Raw genomic sequence first — 16,274 nt, forward strand, 5'->3', positions numbered from 1 at the left:
AGTTTTGCACTTCTGTTGTTGAATTTGTTTCATTCTTTTGATACTACTGTCAATGCAATTGCTTTTAAAACTTTATTCGTGGGCTGGGCAGATGGCTCAGTGATTAAACCATTAAGGCATTTGCCTGCAAAGCCTAAACACTCAGGTTCAATTCCCCAGTACCCACATAAGCCAGATGCACAAAGTGGCACAGGCATCTGGAGTTCATTTGCAGTGGCTGGAGACCCCAGTGCTCATTCTCTTTCTTTCTTTCTTTCTTTCTTTCTCTCTCTCGCTCTGTCCTTGCAAATAAGTAAGATGTTTTAAAAGTAACAATTTATTCTCAGATTATTCATTGAGTGTGTAGAGAAGTCCAGTTGAATTTCTATATTGATATTGCATCCTGCAGTTTTGCTAGGTTTATTTGTTAATATTAACGTAAGGGCCATTCTTTAGGGTCTTCAATATTCAAGATTGTCATAGGTGACTCGAGATGACTTTATGCCTTTCCAATCTGAAAGTCTTTGATCTCTTTTCCTTGCCTAATAGCGCTGATGGGAACCTCCACCACATTGTTATCTGCAACAACAACACCAGAGCACACATCTTTGTCTTGTTCCTTATCTTAGCAGGAAAGTATCCAGTCTTCCACTATTAAATATGATTAGCTGTGGTTTCTACAGGTTCTATTTATCATGTTGAGGAAACTCCTAGTCCTAGATGGCTGAGTATTTTTAACATGAATGGGAATTGGTTTCTGCCAAATGATTTGGCTCATTTACTTTTAAAAATAAACACAGGCAATGTAAAGCAGCTTGATCTCGGTCCTTATTGGCTCAGGTCTAGTATTATAAACAGACAAATAAAAAAGTAGCTAAGGGCAGGGCGTGGTGGCCCATGCCTATAATCCCAGCCCTGCAGAGGCTGAGGCTGGAGGATCATGAGTTTGAGGTCACCCTAAACTATATAGTTAAGACCTTGTCTCAAAACAGCAACAAAAAGTAACAAAGAAAATATACCTGAGCACTTTCTGCTGAGACTGGAAGAGGCACTTGGAGACCAGAAAGGTTAGTCTGTGTTTTAGTATAGGCTCCAGGAGGCTGCAAGTTGTGCTTTCTTTGACTCTCAACATTCAAGTACCCAGGATGTTGGGCACATGGCACTGGTGCTGGTCAGAGAGCCAGCATTGCTACAGCAGGACAGCTCATGTAAGGGCAGTAATGCAGAGGCTGGCTCCTAGGTTTGGAAGCTGCCACAGGGACAAGTGAGACTGTTAACGTGAATCCAAGAACGTGGACACAGGCTGAATTTCTTAGGCAGGTCTACAAACAAGGAAAAGAACAATGTACCTCTAGGATGCAGTAAGAAAGAGGTGGCTAAGGGTCAGAGAATAGTTGAGGACGAGGAAAGAAGAAAGAAAGAGGAACTTAGATGTATGGAGCCTCATGTAATCCTCATACCAACCCCATTGGCTTAATATTATGGACTCCATTTTATCAACATGGAAACTCAGGTCAAGAATAAATTACTTTTTTATCACCTCCTCCCATGTGGGGTCTTGCTTTAGCCTAAGCTGGCCTGAAATTTACTAGGCAGTCTCAGGGTGGCCTTGAACTCACAGCGATCCTCCTACTTCTGCCTCCCTAGTGCTGGCATTAAAGGCGTGCGCCACCACGCTTTGTTGAGTGTGGCCAAGTGCTAGTGGAGGACAGGACTGGACAAGAATCCCCAACTCTGCTCAACTTTTGTCTGACCTCGCGCAGGGCTGGAGGTGGCCCTGACGGACCTCCAGAGCTTCCGGAACAACAGGAAACACCACACGGAGGAGATCAGCGTGGACCGCCTCGTGGTTCGCCGGGGCCAGGCCTTTGCGATCGTCCTGTACTTCAGCACCCGGGGCTTCCAGCCGGGCCTGGACGACATCGTCTTTGTGGCTGAGACCGGTGAGGACCTCGGCTGGCTCGCGTGCGCGCGCGCGCGTGTGTGATGGGAGGCATCTGGGGGGTGGAAGGTCTCCATCTGAGCTCTAGAGTGGCTTTCCGCACAGGACCCCTGCCGGACCTGGCCAAAGGGACCCGGGCCGTGTTTAGCCTGATGAACAAGGGCGGCCCCAGCCCCTGGATCGCCTCCCTGGAGAGCAACAGCGCCACCTCCCTGGAAGTGAGCCTGTGCGCCCCACCCATCGCGGCCGTGGGCCGGTACCTCCTGAAAATTCGCATCGACTCCTTCCAGGGCTCAGTCACAGCCTACCAGCTCGGGGAGTTCATCCTGCTCTTCAATCCCTGGTGTCCAGGTGAGGCACGGACTGGCGCGCCGCCCCTTCCCTCCTCCTGTGTCCAGATCCCGCGCTCTGGCCAGCTGCAAACCTCCCAGGCCCAGGCCCTCCAACTCAGCAGCCACCCCCCCGCCCACAACTAGACTAGCAGGCAGTGCCATCTGCTCGCTCATTTCGAACTTGGAAATTATGAATCCAAGTATTTCCTTCTATAGGAACCTATTAAGTGTGACCACTAACATCTACCTTCCCTACGTATTTTAAAGGTAACCTGAATTCTTTGATGTTTAAAAGCAATAGGTGCATACTGCATTGAGTATTTGAAGAAAAAACGTAAAGGATAAAAGTGAAAGAAAAAGAAAGGAGAGAAGAGAAACTGGAAAGAGTGAGAGAAGGAAGGAAGGGAGGGAGGGAGGAAGGAAAGAGAAGGAAACAAAGGTACAAAATGAGAAGTAAAACCTGCCAACCTTCAAGCTCTATTCTGCAATGGAAACCTGTGATGTGGTCTTATGAAAAAACTATTGTAGCACTCCCAGCACTAGGGAGGCAGAGGTAAGAGGATCACTGTGACCTTGAGGCCAGCCTAGTGAATTTCAGGTCAGCCTGGGCTAGAGCGAGACCCTACCTCAAAAAAAAAAAAAAAAAAAAAAACACCAAACTATTCTATACTTAATCAAATATATATATATCTGATATATATATATTTATATCATAATATATAATATGACATAATACAAAATATATGTTATATGTATTTTATATATTTGATTAAGTATATAATATACTTTATATCTATACATATATATCTGTATATATATATATAGATAGATAGATAGATAGATAGATAATACATATAAGGCTATGAGTATAACTCTATAATATATATTACAATGGGATTATACAATACATACAAATCTTTTTTTTTTTTTTGGTTTTTCGAGGTAGGGTCTCACTCTAGCCCAGGCTGACCTGGAATTCACTATGAAGTCTCAGGGTGGCCTCAAACTCACAGAGATCCCCCTACCTCTGCCTCCCGAGTGTTGGGATTAAAAGCGTGAGCCAGCACACCCAGCCATACAAATCTTTAAGTTGCATTTTTCACTTAAATATTCAACTTTGCCAGCGCTTGGGAGGTTGAGACAGGAGGATTGTTGCAAGTCTGAGGACAGCCTAGACTACATAGGGAATTCCAGGCCAGCCTTGGCTACAGAATGAGATTTTTCAAAAAGAAAAATTAAAAATAATTTAAAAAACACACATCTAACTTTGAACTTATTTTCTCATCAGAACATTTATTTTCTTAATAGTTATATACTCCATTGTTTGGGCGTGCCAAATAATTTTTAGTCCCCTATGTCTGGTCCCTTAGTGTTTTTTTTAATTATTTATTTATTTATTTGAGAGCGACAGACACAGAGAGAAAGGCAGATAGAGGGAGAGAGAGAGGATGGGCGCGCCAGGGCTTCCAGCCTCTGCAAACGAACTCCAGACGCGTGCGCCCCCTTGTGCATCTGGCTAACATGGGACCTGTTGAACCGAGCCTTGAACCAGGGTCCTTAGGCTTCACAGGCAAGCGCTTAACCGCTAAGCCATCTCTCCAGCCCTGGTCCCTTAGTTTTGACAGTTTTGAGTTTTTCTCTTGTACACAAAGCCATGGGGCACATCCCAGCACCATCTGCCCTCTGAATCTTCCCGGGGCAGGCGTAGACACGAAGGCAGAAGTAACAGCATGTGTGCGCGTGAAGCCCAGGCCAGGAAGAGCTAGTGAGGAGCTGGAGAGGGCTGAGTAGGTGGCCTGCTGAGTTCTGGGCAGAGGTCTCACTCAGCCAAGCCTGTTGCTGACTTGGAAAATAAGCCCCTGGCCATCCTCTTGCTCATTCTAGTCTCCTCCCCACTTTAATTCTGGTGGGGCCTGCTGGGCACATTCTGACCCTGCATTATCTCCCACGTCCTTGTCATTAAATGCTCAGGACTGTCACTCACCTCACCAGCTGGGTGAGGAGATCTGCCCCTGGATCAAGGAGGGCCAGGTGACTGTCATGTGTTCTTGTTGTGTATGTCTACCTCTATCTCTGTTTCTCTTACACAGACACACACACACACACACACACACACAACTGTGGGCATCGGACATGAGCACAGGTCATGTCTGAGTGGTGGGGAGGACTGTGTGGCTTCTCTTGTGTTCCACACCCAGGTCCTAGGGAGACCCAATACTGGGGTCGAGACCTATAGGGAGTACAATCTGGATCGGTGGCTTCCATATCACCGTGCCTGGGATATTTGGCTGGGAAGCCTCACCAGGGATGTTATAACCCCCAACTACAAACCTGAAGCTATTTGACACACTGGTCCAAACCCTAGATAAGATGTATCTCAGAGAGGCATCCTGCATCAGCTTCTTCCAGGCTCAGTGTGAGGCTGCCTCTGGACAGAGCAGTGAACCTCTCCAGGCTCAGGCAGACCTTCCAGACAGATCCAGACCGCTTCCCCTCATGGATTTTTATTTACTTTAAAAGATAACCAAAATATAATAAAAAAAAAATAAAAAAGAACAAAAAAACCAAAATATAATTAAAAAAAGAACAAAAAGATAATTTTCACATCATAAAAACAACAAATGTGGGTTAAGGCACTTACCTGCAAATCCTAAATACCCAGTTCACTTCCCCAGACCCATGTAAAGCCAGATGCACAAGGTAGTGCACGCGTCTGGAGTTTATTTGCAGTGACTAGAGGCCCTGCTGCATCCATTCTCTCTATATCAGAAATAAATTTAAGAAATATTTTTTTAAAAATCAACAAATGCTCATTCTAAAAAATCTGGAAAACACCAATAGGCAAAATGAAAAAGAAAAACAATTATTATTTGCATCTTTCAGGATGGGTTTCAAAATCTATTCATATATCATATATTTTTAAAAAGTTTATAGGTTTTATTAGATTATAGATAGCACTTATGAGAAGAAAGGAAGACAGAGCTCATGCCCAAAAGGCCTGAACGGGGTTCCCAAAAATGAGGAAGCCCAGAACGTAAGATAAGGAAGGACGGGTGGAGAGATGGCTTAGCAGTTAAGGCACTTGCTTATGAAGCCTAAGGACCCAGGTTCAATTCCCCAGGACCCATGTAAGCACAAGGCGGCGGATGCATCTGGAGTTGTTTTACGGCGGTTAGAGGCCCTGGCACAGCCATTCTCTCTCTTCCTCTCATTTATCCATCTATCTATCTACTTCTTTATTTCTCTCTCTCTCAAATAAATAAAAAATTTCTTAAAAAAAGAAGAAGAAGAAGAGAGAAAGGAAAGGAATGCAGTGCTCTTGTCCAAGGAGGCAAGAGAGGGTTTGAAAAGCCCCACACATAACATTTTGTTCACTTAACTTGCTTTTGAGGTAGGGTCTCACTCTAACCCAGACTGGCTTGGAACTCACTCTGTGGTCCCAGGCTGGCCTCGAACTCTCAGTGATCCTCCTGCCTCTGCCTCCCAAGTGCTGGTATTAAAGGTGTGCACCATGCCCAATGTACATATCATGTGTTTCAGTCATGCAGAATTCGTGTCATATATGTGTGTATAATTTTCCTCTGTACATTAACACTGTGTAGAAGTCTGTGATGGAGATGCACTGAAGCTATTTAATCTCCTCCAAAACAGGGTATGTGGGTTATTGTCACCATTATAAACAGTACTCAGATGAGCAGCTTAGCATCTGAATCTCTGTGTAGAACAGGCCGATGGTGTCAGTGCCAACTCTCGAGTTCTAATTTGCTCTTTTGTAATCAGTTCTAAGGGAATGTAGCAGAAAGCCTAGAATGTGGAGTTGCATGGCTTTGCGTTCAAATTCCAGCTCTGTAATGAAGTATGATTTGGACAAACTACTTAATCAGTCTGTGCTCGTTTTCTCAACATTAAAATGGAACCAGGGCATAAATGTTCCACAGGGAAACTCACATTAATCTGTTTCATCTGCATATGGAGCTGGTGTTGACAGGTGATGTCTCAGTATCCATCCACCTCTAGCTCTTCGATGTGTCCCTCACCCGAGCTCAGGCTTCATGGAACTGTGTGGAGAGGCATGGGGCAGGAGGGCAAGATGACATTCTCTTTTGTGTCCTCCCCTTTTGATTCCTAGGGGATGCTGTCTACATGGACAGTGAGCCCCAGAGGCAGGAATATATTGTGAATGACTATGGCTTCATCTACCAAGGGAACAAGAACTGGATCCGCCCATGCCCCTGGAACTATGGACAGGTGAGCCTCAGCCCATTGGACCCTGGGCTCATGGGGAGAGGGGAGGGAGAGTAGGGCGCACTGCTGACTAATGCTAGTTGGCACCAATAAGGTGTGAGGTACACCCCAGGTTACAGCTAGTAGAGCAGCCATAGGAAGGAGGAGGGCATGTTCTTTGCTGACCACGTACGCCTTGGACAACAAGATCTACAGGGTTAGCCCACCCAAGTATTCCACTGAGGGGGAGGTGTGTTCAATCACAACAGAAATGATGGCACCTTTCTTTCTCTCTCTCTCTCTGTCTCGCTCTCTCTCTCTCCCTCTTTGTCTGTCATTCTCAAATAAATAAAAATTTAAAAGGACTAGAGAGATGGCTTAGCAGTTAAGTGCTTGCCTGTGAGGCCTAAGAACCCCCATTTGAGGCTCGATTCCCCAGGACCCACGTAAGCCAGATGCACAAGGGGGCGCAAGTGTCTGGAGTTCATTTGCAGTGGCCAGAGGCCCTGGTGTGCCCATTTTCTCTCTCTCTCTCTCTCTCTTTTTCTCTCTCTGTGCCTCTTTGTCTACATTCTCATTCTCAAATAAATAAATAAAAATTAAAAATTAAAAAAGCCAGGCATGTTGGTGCACGTCTTTAATTCCAACTCTTGGGAGGCAGAGGTAAGAAGGTCGCCATGAGTTTGAGGCTACCCTGAGACTACATAGTGAATTCCAGGTCAGCCTAAGCTAGAGTGAGACCCTACCTCAAAAAAAAAAAAAAAAAAAAACACAAATGATGGCACCTGGCATTTTGTCTTCTGGATTACTTTTGCTGCAGGGTCCCACTTCCCACTCTCACTGTACTCTCCCAACCCCCATAATGGACCCTGGCGTCCAGTCTGTCATGCTGATCCAAATGGCCCCCGAGCATCTCAGGGCTGATGAGCAGCAGTGCATCTCTCTGGACCCCATGACCAATGGCTTTTAATTGATCTTTTTTTTTTTTTGTATTTTTTTATGAGAGAGAGAGGGAAAGAGAGAGAACTAGTGTGCCAGGGCCTCCTTCCACTGCAATCAAAACCCTATCTGAAAGACAGCTGGGGCCCTGGGGATGTGGTTCAGTTGATAGAATGCTTACGTGGCGTGCACAAAGTCCTGAGCTCCATCCCCAGACCACATAAAGCAAACGTCATGTTATATCCCTGTAATCCTAGCAGCTGGGAGGTGGAGGCAAGAGAATCATAAGTTCAAGGTCATCCTCAGCTACACGGCCTGGGCTACATGAGACCCTTTCTCAAAAATCTTTGCAAAGAAACATTCCAAAGCTGAACGCCTAGAACACAGAGGGCATCCTCAGTACGGTGTCACCTTATGCATGTTCCTCTTCACTTTGTTGTCTACACATACTCTAAAACTTGTGATTTTATGTAAGAAAAAAATAGTGTGTAAATCCACTGCAATGCTTGGCAACTCTTATCTTTCTAAAACCTGCCTCTTCTTTGCAACCCAGTCCCCAGCAGGTGCTCCACGGTGTCCAAGGCCAGGGAGGAGGGATTTTCTAAGCTGAGCCCTAGTACTAAGAATGCTGAAGGACAGAACAGCAGCCCTTGACCACTCAACTAGGACACTCTGAGGGTCCTCAAGGAGCTTCATATCATCTAGATATTGGTTCCTCATTGGACTTACCCAAGGAGAGTGAACCCTACCTCAAAAAAACAACAGCAGCAAATATATATATATATATATATATATATAATATATATAATATATATATAAAAAATATATATAATATATATATAAAATATATATTATATTATATATATATGATAAATAAAGTTACCATATATATATATTATTTATTTTAGAGAGAGAAGGAGGCACAGACAGAGAGAAAGAAAGAGAGAGAGGAAGGGTGTGCCAGGGCCTCCAGCAAACTCGAGATGCATGAGCCATCTTGTGCATCTGGTTTACATGGGTACTGGGGAATAAAACCTAGGTCCGTAGGCTTCCCAGGTAAATGCCTTAGCCACTAAGCCATCTTTCCAGCCCTTGAGTGGCTTTTAAAAGAGGCAGAAGCCTTGATTCTCTAGACTGTAGGGACCTTTGAGCATTTGTGTTTCTTTTTTTAATATGTTTATTTATTAGAGAGAGTGTGTCTGAGAGACAAAGAGACAGATAGAGAGAGAGAGAGAATTGGTGCTGAAGGGTCTCCAGCCACTGCAAATGAACTCCAGATGCATGTGCCACCTAGTGCATTTGGCTTATGTGGGTACTAGGGAATCAAATCTGGGTCCTTAGGCTTCACAGGCAAGCAAGCACCTTAACCACTAAGCCATCTCTCTAGTCCACCTTGGAACGTTTTAAAAGTAGAAAAGTGAACTGGTCAGACTGTCCCTGGAGAAGATGGATTGGCGAACCTCCTGTTGCCCACAGTTACATGGCAGTGATGCATTCATTTACACTCATTCATCCAAAATATATGGAGTCCCTGCTATGTGCCAGGCTGTGTGTGTGCTCTGCCTGAGTCCAGAGCTATGAAGAGAGCATCCATTCAGGCATGACACATGAACCTTGGTGACATCATACAACCATTTGCTGGCGAGAGGGAACATAACCAGGCCTATAGACCTAAACCAAGCTCAGCCTCAGGGAAGACCTCAGAGGAAGAAGCCTCACACTAGGCCTGAAGGACAAGGAAGATCTAGGCTACTTTGAGTGGGAAGGTCCCATACGCACATCTGATTGGTCAGTCCAGGGCCCCAGAGGTGAGGGTTGCCATGACAATCAGCACTGTCCCTTCAGCCTGGCTGCCAGTGATAAGCCAGTTCATCAGGTGAATGTGGAACAAGGAAGTAACATGGTTTTAGCAAGAACATCTCAGGAATCCTGGAGAGTGGAGATGGAGTGGGGAAAGGGAGGACTAAACTTTCTTTTTTAAAAACTATTTTATTCATTTATTTGAGAGAAAGAGAAAGAAAGAGTCAGATACACAGAGAGAGAATGGGCTTTCCAGGGCCTTCAGCTGCTGCAAACACACTCCAGACACATGTACCACCTTGTGCATCTGGCTTACGTGGGATCTGGGGAATCAAACCCAGCTCCTTAGGCTTCGCAGGCAAGTGCCTTAACTGCTAAGCCATGTATCCAGCCCTAGACTTTCTAATAAAGCAGGCTCATTGAGAAAAACAGCAGTAGCAACAGTTCTTTCAACATGGAGGAGGGATTTGGCTTATAGGGTACACATGGCAGGTATGTTGTGACTACATAGCTTTGAAACCTCACACCGGCCTGGAACAATATTCATGCCTATTTTGACAGTTACTCTATAAAGGAGGGCTATTCCACTAGAACTGCACTGTGGAGCTTACTGGGGCTGGGGAGGTGCGCTATTTCTTTTATTTTTAAGTTTTAAAATATTTATTTTATATATATAACTTCTATACTTACAGGCAACAAACCATGGTATTTCCCTTTCCTCCCCTTCATAACTCTGCTCTCTGTCATATTCCCTTCCCTCTCTCCAATAGTCTCTTTTTTAATTTGATGTCATCATCTTGTTCACCTATTATGAAGGTCTTGTGTAGGTTTTGCTAGGCACTGCACGGTCTTGGATATCGAGGCCAAATTCTGTCCAGATGGTTATATATAAGGAGTGGTACCCTTCCTTTGGCTCTTGCATTATTTCTGCCACTTCTTCTGCAATGAACCCTGAGTCTTGGAGGGTGTGAAATGTTTCAGTGCTGGAAACTCCTCCATCCCTTCTTCTCAGTACTGTGTTGCCTTTTGGGTCATCCCAGTGGTCACCACCATCTGAAAAGAGAAGCTTCTCTAACCAGAAGTGAGACTAGCATTAATATATGAGTATGAGCATTAAGTGTAGTGCTTTCAGGGCAATTTGGTGAAAGAATTTATGCATTGATCCAGACAAGAGCAGGCTTTTTACCCCTAAGGCTCATGATCTTCCCCTGCCATAGGCTTTTGATTAGGTTTTCAGTACCAGGCATGAATTCCCTCCCATAGAGTAGGCCTTCAGTCCAATTAGAGAGCAGTTGGTTTCCCCCAGAGCAGACATGCCACCATTGCACGGGGCTGAGTATTTCTGTACATATCACCACATGTCCCGTGAGAGTACCTCCCTTCTCTGTGCCTCCTCTTGCAGTTTGAAGAGAATATCATAGACATCTGCCTGGAGCTACTGGAGAAGAGCCTGAACTTCCAAGTTGACCCATCCACAGACTGCGCCCTGCGGGGAAGCCCTGTCTACATCAGCAGAGTGGTGTGCGCCATGGTGAGGTCCCTGGTGTGCCCTGCCCAGGGGTGGAGGGAGCTATGCAAGGGGACCCTTGCCTTCTCACAGTTGTCCTGCACTGGTGGGAAATGGGGCGTCAAAAGACAGGGACCCTTAGAGAACAAAATCATTTTGGATGAGACTGACACCAGAATGTACACACGTTTTCTCAAATGAACTCTTAAATAGCTGGGTGTGAGCCATCACCTCTATTAATTTCAAATAGTGTGTTTTGGGGAAAGCTGAATATCACTTCAGTTCTAGAAATTATCTTGTTGCCTCCAGTTTTTCCTTGTTCTGACGTATGTTTTGGTTTTTATTTATGTATTTTCATGCATAGAGAGAGAGAAATGAATGAATGGACCCACCAGGGCCACATGCTACTGTAAAACAACTCCAGATGCATGTGCCATTGTGTACATTTGGATTTACATGTGTCCTGGGGAATCGAGCCCATGCTGGCAAGCTTTGCAAGCAAATGCCTTTAACTACTAAGCCATCTTCCCCGCCTGAAGTATTTTTTTTTTATTTTTATTTTTTGGGTTTTTTGAGGTAGGGTCTCATTGTAGCTCAGGCTAACCTGAAATTCACTATGTAGTCTCAGGGTGGCCTCGAACTCATGGTAATCCTCCTACCTCTGCCTCCCAAGTGAGGGGATTAAAGGTGTGCACTACCACGCCCCGCCTGCCTGAAGTATTTTAAAAAGTACTGAGCTAAACCTCAGCTTTGCAGGGAATTGAAATAGAACAATAAACTAATGCAAGGGCGAGTCAGAATGGCTGGCCTTCCACTCCTTCCTTCCCATCACTCCTTCCCGTCCAGAAGGTTCCAAGCAACAAGAGGTCAAAGGCCTCCTCTGTGTTTCACGCAGTGGCCCTTCCAAGGCAGCCCCCACATCACATGTTGTTGGGGAAAAGGATATTTCTGATGCTTTTATATATGTGTTCTCTTTAGATCAACAGCAATGATGACAATGGGGTTCTCAATGGAAACTGGAGTGAGAATTATACAGATGGTCTCAACCCTGCGGAGTGGACTGGCAGTGTGGCTATCCTGAAGCAGTGGCATGCCACAGGCTGCCAGCCCGTGCGCTACGGGCAGTGCTGGGTCTTCGCTGCTGTCATGTGCACAGGTAGGAGGCGGAAGGGGAAGACCGAGGTCTAGCAGCTCACGTGAGAGCCCTCTGCGCTGTTCTTGTCCCAGCTTCACCGTTCCCACCGAGCGTCATTTGGAAGTAAACCAAAAGATCTCGTTACTGACTCGGGGCACACAAATTTGGGCTTTAATTTTTTTTTAATTTAAAAAATATTTCACGTATTTATTTGAAAAAGAGAGAGGCAGATAGAAAGAATTAATATGCCAGGGCCTCTAGCCACTGCAAAAGAACTCTAGCCATGTGCACCACTTTGTTCATTTCGCTTTATGTGGGTACTAGGGAATGGAACCCAGGTTCCTTGGCTTAGCCAGCCAGAGCCTTAACCACTAAGCCATCTCTTCCAGCCCATTGGGTTTCTTTTAGATGGTGTTATGAGGTAGAAATTCCACACATCCAGGACTTGGTGTCCTTCCCTTCTGAGCTCATGCAACCTAACAAAATGTCTCCATGAGACTGGGAATGGTCCAGGCCCAAGAGAGACTTGAGATGATGTCAAGTATTAGACTACTTACCAAACCAAATTGTGCCTTTTCTGGCTTATGACGAGATGCAAAGGAGGGAAGTGTGCTCCTGGGCTATGATTTGGGTCATGGAGATAAAACAGGATGGCAACCCACGTAGCATGACCTAGAGATTTCTTTCTTTCTTTCTTTCTTTTTCTCAATTTTTATTAACATTTTCCATGATTATAAAAAATATCCCCTGGTAATACCCTCCCTCCCCCCCCCACTTTCCCTTTTGAAATTCCATTCTCCATCATATCCCCTCCCCTTCTCAATCAGTTTCTCTGTTATTTTGATGTCATGATCTTTTCCTCCTCTTATGATGGTCTTGTGTAGGTAGTGTCAGGCACTATGAGGTCGTCATGGATATCCAGGCCATTTTTTGTCTGGAGGGAGCATGTTGTAAGGAATCCTACCCTTCCTTTGGCTCTTACATTCTTTCTGCCACCTCTTCCGCATTAGATCCTGAGCCTTGGAAAGTGTGATCGAGATGTTACTCAGTACTCCAGTCACTTCTTTCCAGCACTGTGATACCTTCTGAGTCATCCCAAGGTCACTGCCATCGGAAAAGAGAGAGTAACGTTAATATAAGTGTATAAATATTAAGAGAAGTGCTTACTGGGCAGTTTGATAAGCATAGTATATACATTTATCCAGACATTAGCAGATGTTACACCCCTAGGGGTCATGACTACCCCTGTTTGAAGTTTTCAGTATCAGGGATGTATCCCTCCCATGGAGTGGGCCTCCAGTCCAATTGGAGGGCAGTTGGTTTCTACCATGACAGAAGTGCCACTATTGCATCCATTGGCTCATTTGGCCTGGCTGGCCAATTATAAGGCTTGCAGTGTCCACTGTTGAGTATCTTCACTAGTGGTATCTCTTTCTCCCATTGAACTACATGTAGAATGGCTTCTTCCAGCTTTCTGTCAGCTGGTCTACGTGGAGGAGGTTATCAGCTCAGTTCCAGCAGGATTTCTCAGTGGCCTTGCAGCCCAAGTATGTGGAGTCTTCAGCAATAGGGTCTTACCATCTATTCCTGGTGGGAAACCAAGGGCCTCGGCAATGGCCTATAATGTTTTGGGGGCATCAGGGACCTCCCTGGCCAACAACTCACTGGAGGTATCCCAGCCCTGGCACTGAAAATTTTCTAACAACGATCTATGGCTCCTGAGTGTTCCATTGTCCAAAACCAGAGGATTCCATATGATTTATTTGCATCCTCTTAACCTTTTCTTTACTCGATCTCTTCCTCTGACCTCATTTTGGGCCTTTTCACCCCCGTTAATCTATTCTTCTACTTACATATATACAATACCAACCCATTAAGTACCATCCTCCCTTCCTTTCTCTTCCCCTTATATCTCCTTTTTAACTTACTGGACTCTGCTACTGAGTTTTTTTCCTTTTCACACAGAAGCCCAATCATCTGTAGCTAGGATCCACATATGAAAGAGAACAACAACAAAAAATAAAAAAACAGGGCTGGAGGGATGGCTTAGCAGTTAAGGCATTTGCCTGCAAAGCCAAAGGACCCAGGTTTGATTCCCCAGGACCCATGTTAGCCAGGTGCACGGGGAGGTGCATATGTCTGGAGTTCGTTTGCAGTGGCTGGAGACTGGCACACCAATTCTTTCTCTTTCCCTCTCCCTCTTTCTCTGCCAAATAAATAAATAAAAATAGAATATTTTTAAACTTAAAAAACATTTTATTTATTTTTTGTTTATTTTTACTTACTTAATTATTTACTTATGAGAGAGGGAAATAGAGAGAGAGGCAGACAGAGAGAGAAGAGGTGTGCCAGGGCCTCTAGCCATTGCAAATGAATTCCAGATGCATATCCTAACTTGTGCATCTGGCTTTATGTGGGTACTAGGGAATCAAACTTGGGTCCTTAGGCTTCACAGGCAAGTGTCTTAACCACTAAGCCATTTCTCCAGCCCTGACCTAGAGATTTCTGTCAACATGGCATGGTGTCTTCAGAGCAGGAACAATGATGAAATCCTGAGTTTTCCCCTTCTCTGCAGCTGCAGAGCCTGGTCTTGAGATGATGCAGGGATAAGACATAAATAATTCAACATCTCTGATATCAAAAGTCATGGAGGGGTTGGAGATCTGGCTTAGGGGTTAAGCCTATGAAGGCTAAGGTCCCAGGTTCAATTTCCCAGTATCTGTGTAAGCCACATGCACGAGGTGGCACATGTGTCTGGAGTTTGTTTGCAGTAGTTAGAGGTCCTAGCATTCACATTCTCTCGCCCTCTATACATCTCTCTTTGAAAAAAGAATGAAAATAAAAGTCATGGAGAGCCAGGTGAAGTGAGAGGTCTGAACCATTCAGGAAGCAGACGGATGGCTGATGGGACTAGGTGTGGTGGCTCATACCTGTAATTCCAGCACTTGAGAGGTTGAGGCAGGATTGATGCAAGTTCAAGGTCAACCTGAGCTATGTAATGAGTTCCAGATCAATCTAGGCTACAGAGTAAGATCTTGTCTCAAAACAAACAAATGCTGGAGAGATGGCTCATTAGTTAAAGGTGCTTGCTTCCAAAGCCTAATGGCCTGGGTTCAATTCCCCAGTATCCATGTAAAGCTAGATGCACAAAGGAGCACATGTGTCTGAAGTTTGTTTGCAGTGGCAGGAGGCCTTGGCATGCCCATCCTCATTCTTTCTCTTTTTTCATTTTTTATCAGAGAGTGAGAGAGCAAGAGACAGAGAGAAAAAAAATAGCCATGCCAGGGCCTTAGCCACTGCAAATTAACTCCAGATGCATATCCCACCTGTGCATCTGGCTTTCATGGATTCTGGGGAGTTGAACCTGAGTCCTTAGGCTTAACAGGCAAGCACCTTAACCACTAAGCCATCTCTCCAGGCCCACTTTCTGTTTCTGTTTCTGCTTCTCTCTCTCTCAAATAAATAAATAACATATTTTAAAAAGCACTACTGGAAGGAATTGGTTATTATGCAAGATAAAGAGAGAACCTTCTAGAGTGTGGAAAAAGTAAGTGTGTAGAAGAAAGAGCTAGGTTTGGGAGTGGTTGTCTGGAACTGAGTGATGAAAGAGGTGAAGACAGTGGATGAAGTTAGGAAATGATAGCAGGGTAATTAAAATGCTTATGAGAATCGTGGCCTTTTGTGACCTTGGAAACAAAGAGTTGGGCATAGGGCACCAAACATGGCTCAATCAGCCTTCCCACAAAGGGTCTCTATGTTGAAGATTCATAAATACATTAGTCTGAAAATCTCACGCATTCATCTGACACTTATCAAGTCTTTATTCCATTGCATTCCAACTACTTTTAGATCCAAAGATGGAATACATCCAGTCTCTTTGGTACTCTACCAGAGTTAAAAATAAAGCTGTCAAATTCTTTGTGCCAATACAGCTGCCAAGAGCATGTTTTAAATATTCCATAAGCTGTGAGGTTAATTGAGGATCTCCTTTGTGCCAGGCACTGTGTTAATTCCTTGGCAGGCTACAGTAATGGAAAAACAAGTGAACTCTGGAGGTAGATGCTTAGAGGTTTGTAACTTCCTTTATTCAAGACCCCGAAGGGATTCTTTCAATGGTGTATTATACTAAATCCCCTATACATATGTTTCTGTGACTAGTTTAATGTATACATGAAGTATAGTAAGAGACTAGCAACAATAAGTGTAATAGTTTAGAAGCATTATAACACACTGTAACAGAAGGGCCAGCATCACTACTCTTGCACTTTGGGTCAGTATTAAATAAAATCGGTCACTTGAACCCAAGCACTGCAGTACCACAGCAGACAACCTGAGAGCCTAGGAGGCTCTGATTGACTAACAGGCAGGTGGTGTGTACAGACAGTATGGACACACAGGACAGAGGCACGATTTGTG

The 16,274-nt window shown here is 44.7% G+C and overlaps 1 protein-coding gene across 1 annotated transcript in view; it reads left to right on the forward strand.

Moving 5' to 3' along the window:
- Positions 1–1,732: 1,732 nt before the first annotated feature.
- The window catches only part of Tgm5 (transglutaminase 5), a gene marked incomplete at its 5' end in the record, with an annotated part of 57,882 nt that continues 43,340 nt past the window's right edge, over positions 1,733–16,274 (forward strand). Inside the window, 5 exons of the mRNA XM_012949269.2 lie at positions 1,733–1,922; positions 2,027–2,272; positions 6,383–6,501; positions 10,619–10,747; positions 11,702–11,879. Of these exons, the coding sequence (XP_012804723.1) occupies positions 1,733–1,922; positions 2,027–2,272; positions 6,383–6,501; positions 10,619–10,747; positions 11,702–11,879 (862 nt within the window). The remainder of the gene's footprint in view (positions 1,923–2,026; positions 2,273–6,382; positions 6,502–10,618; positions 10,748–11,701; positions 11,880–16,274) is intronic.

The sequence above is a fragment of the Jaculus jaculus genome, chromosome 8 (genome assembly GCF_020740685.1).
Source record: "Jaculus jaculus isolate mJacJac1 chromosome 8, mJacJac1.mat.Y.cur, whole genome shotgun sequence".
In the NCBI taxonomy this organism is placed as follows: Eukaryota; Metazoa; Chordata; class Mammalia; order Rodentia; family Dipodidae; genus Jaculus; species Jaculus jaculus.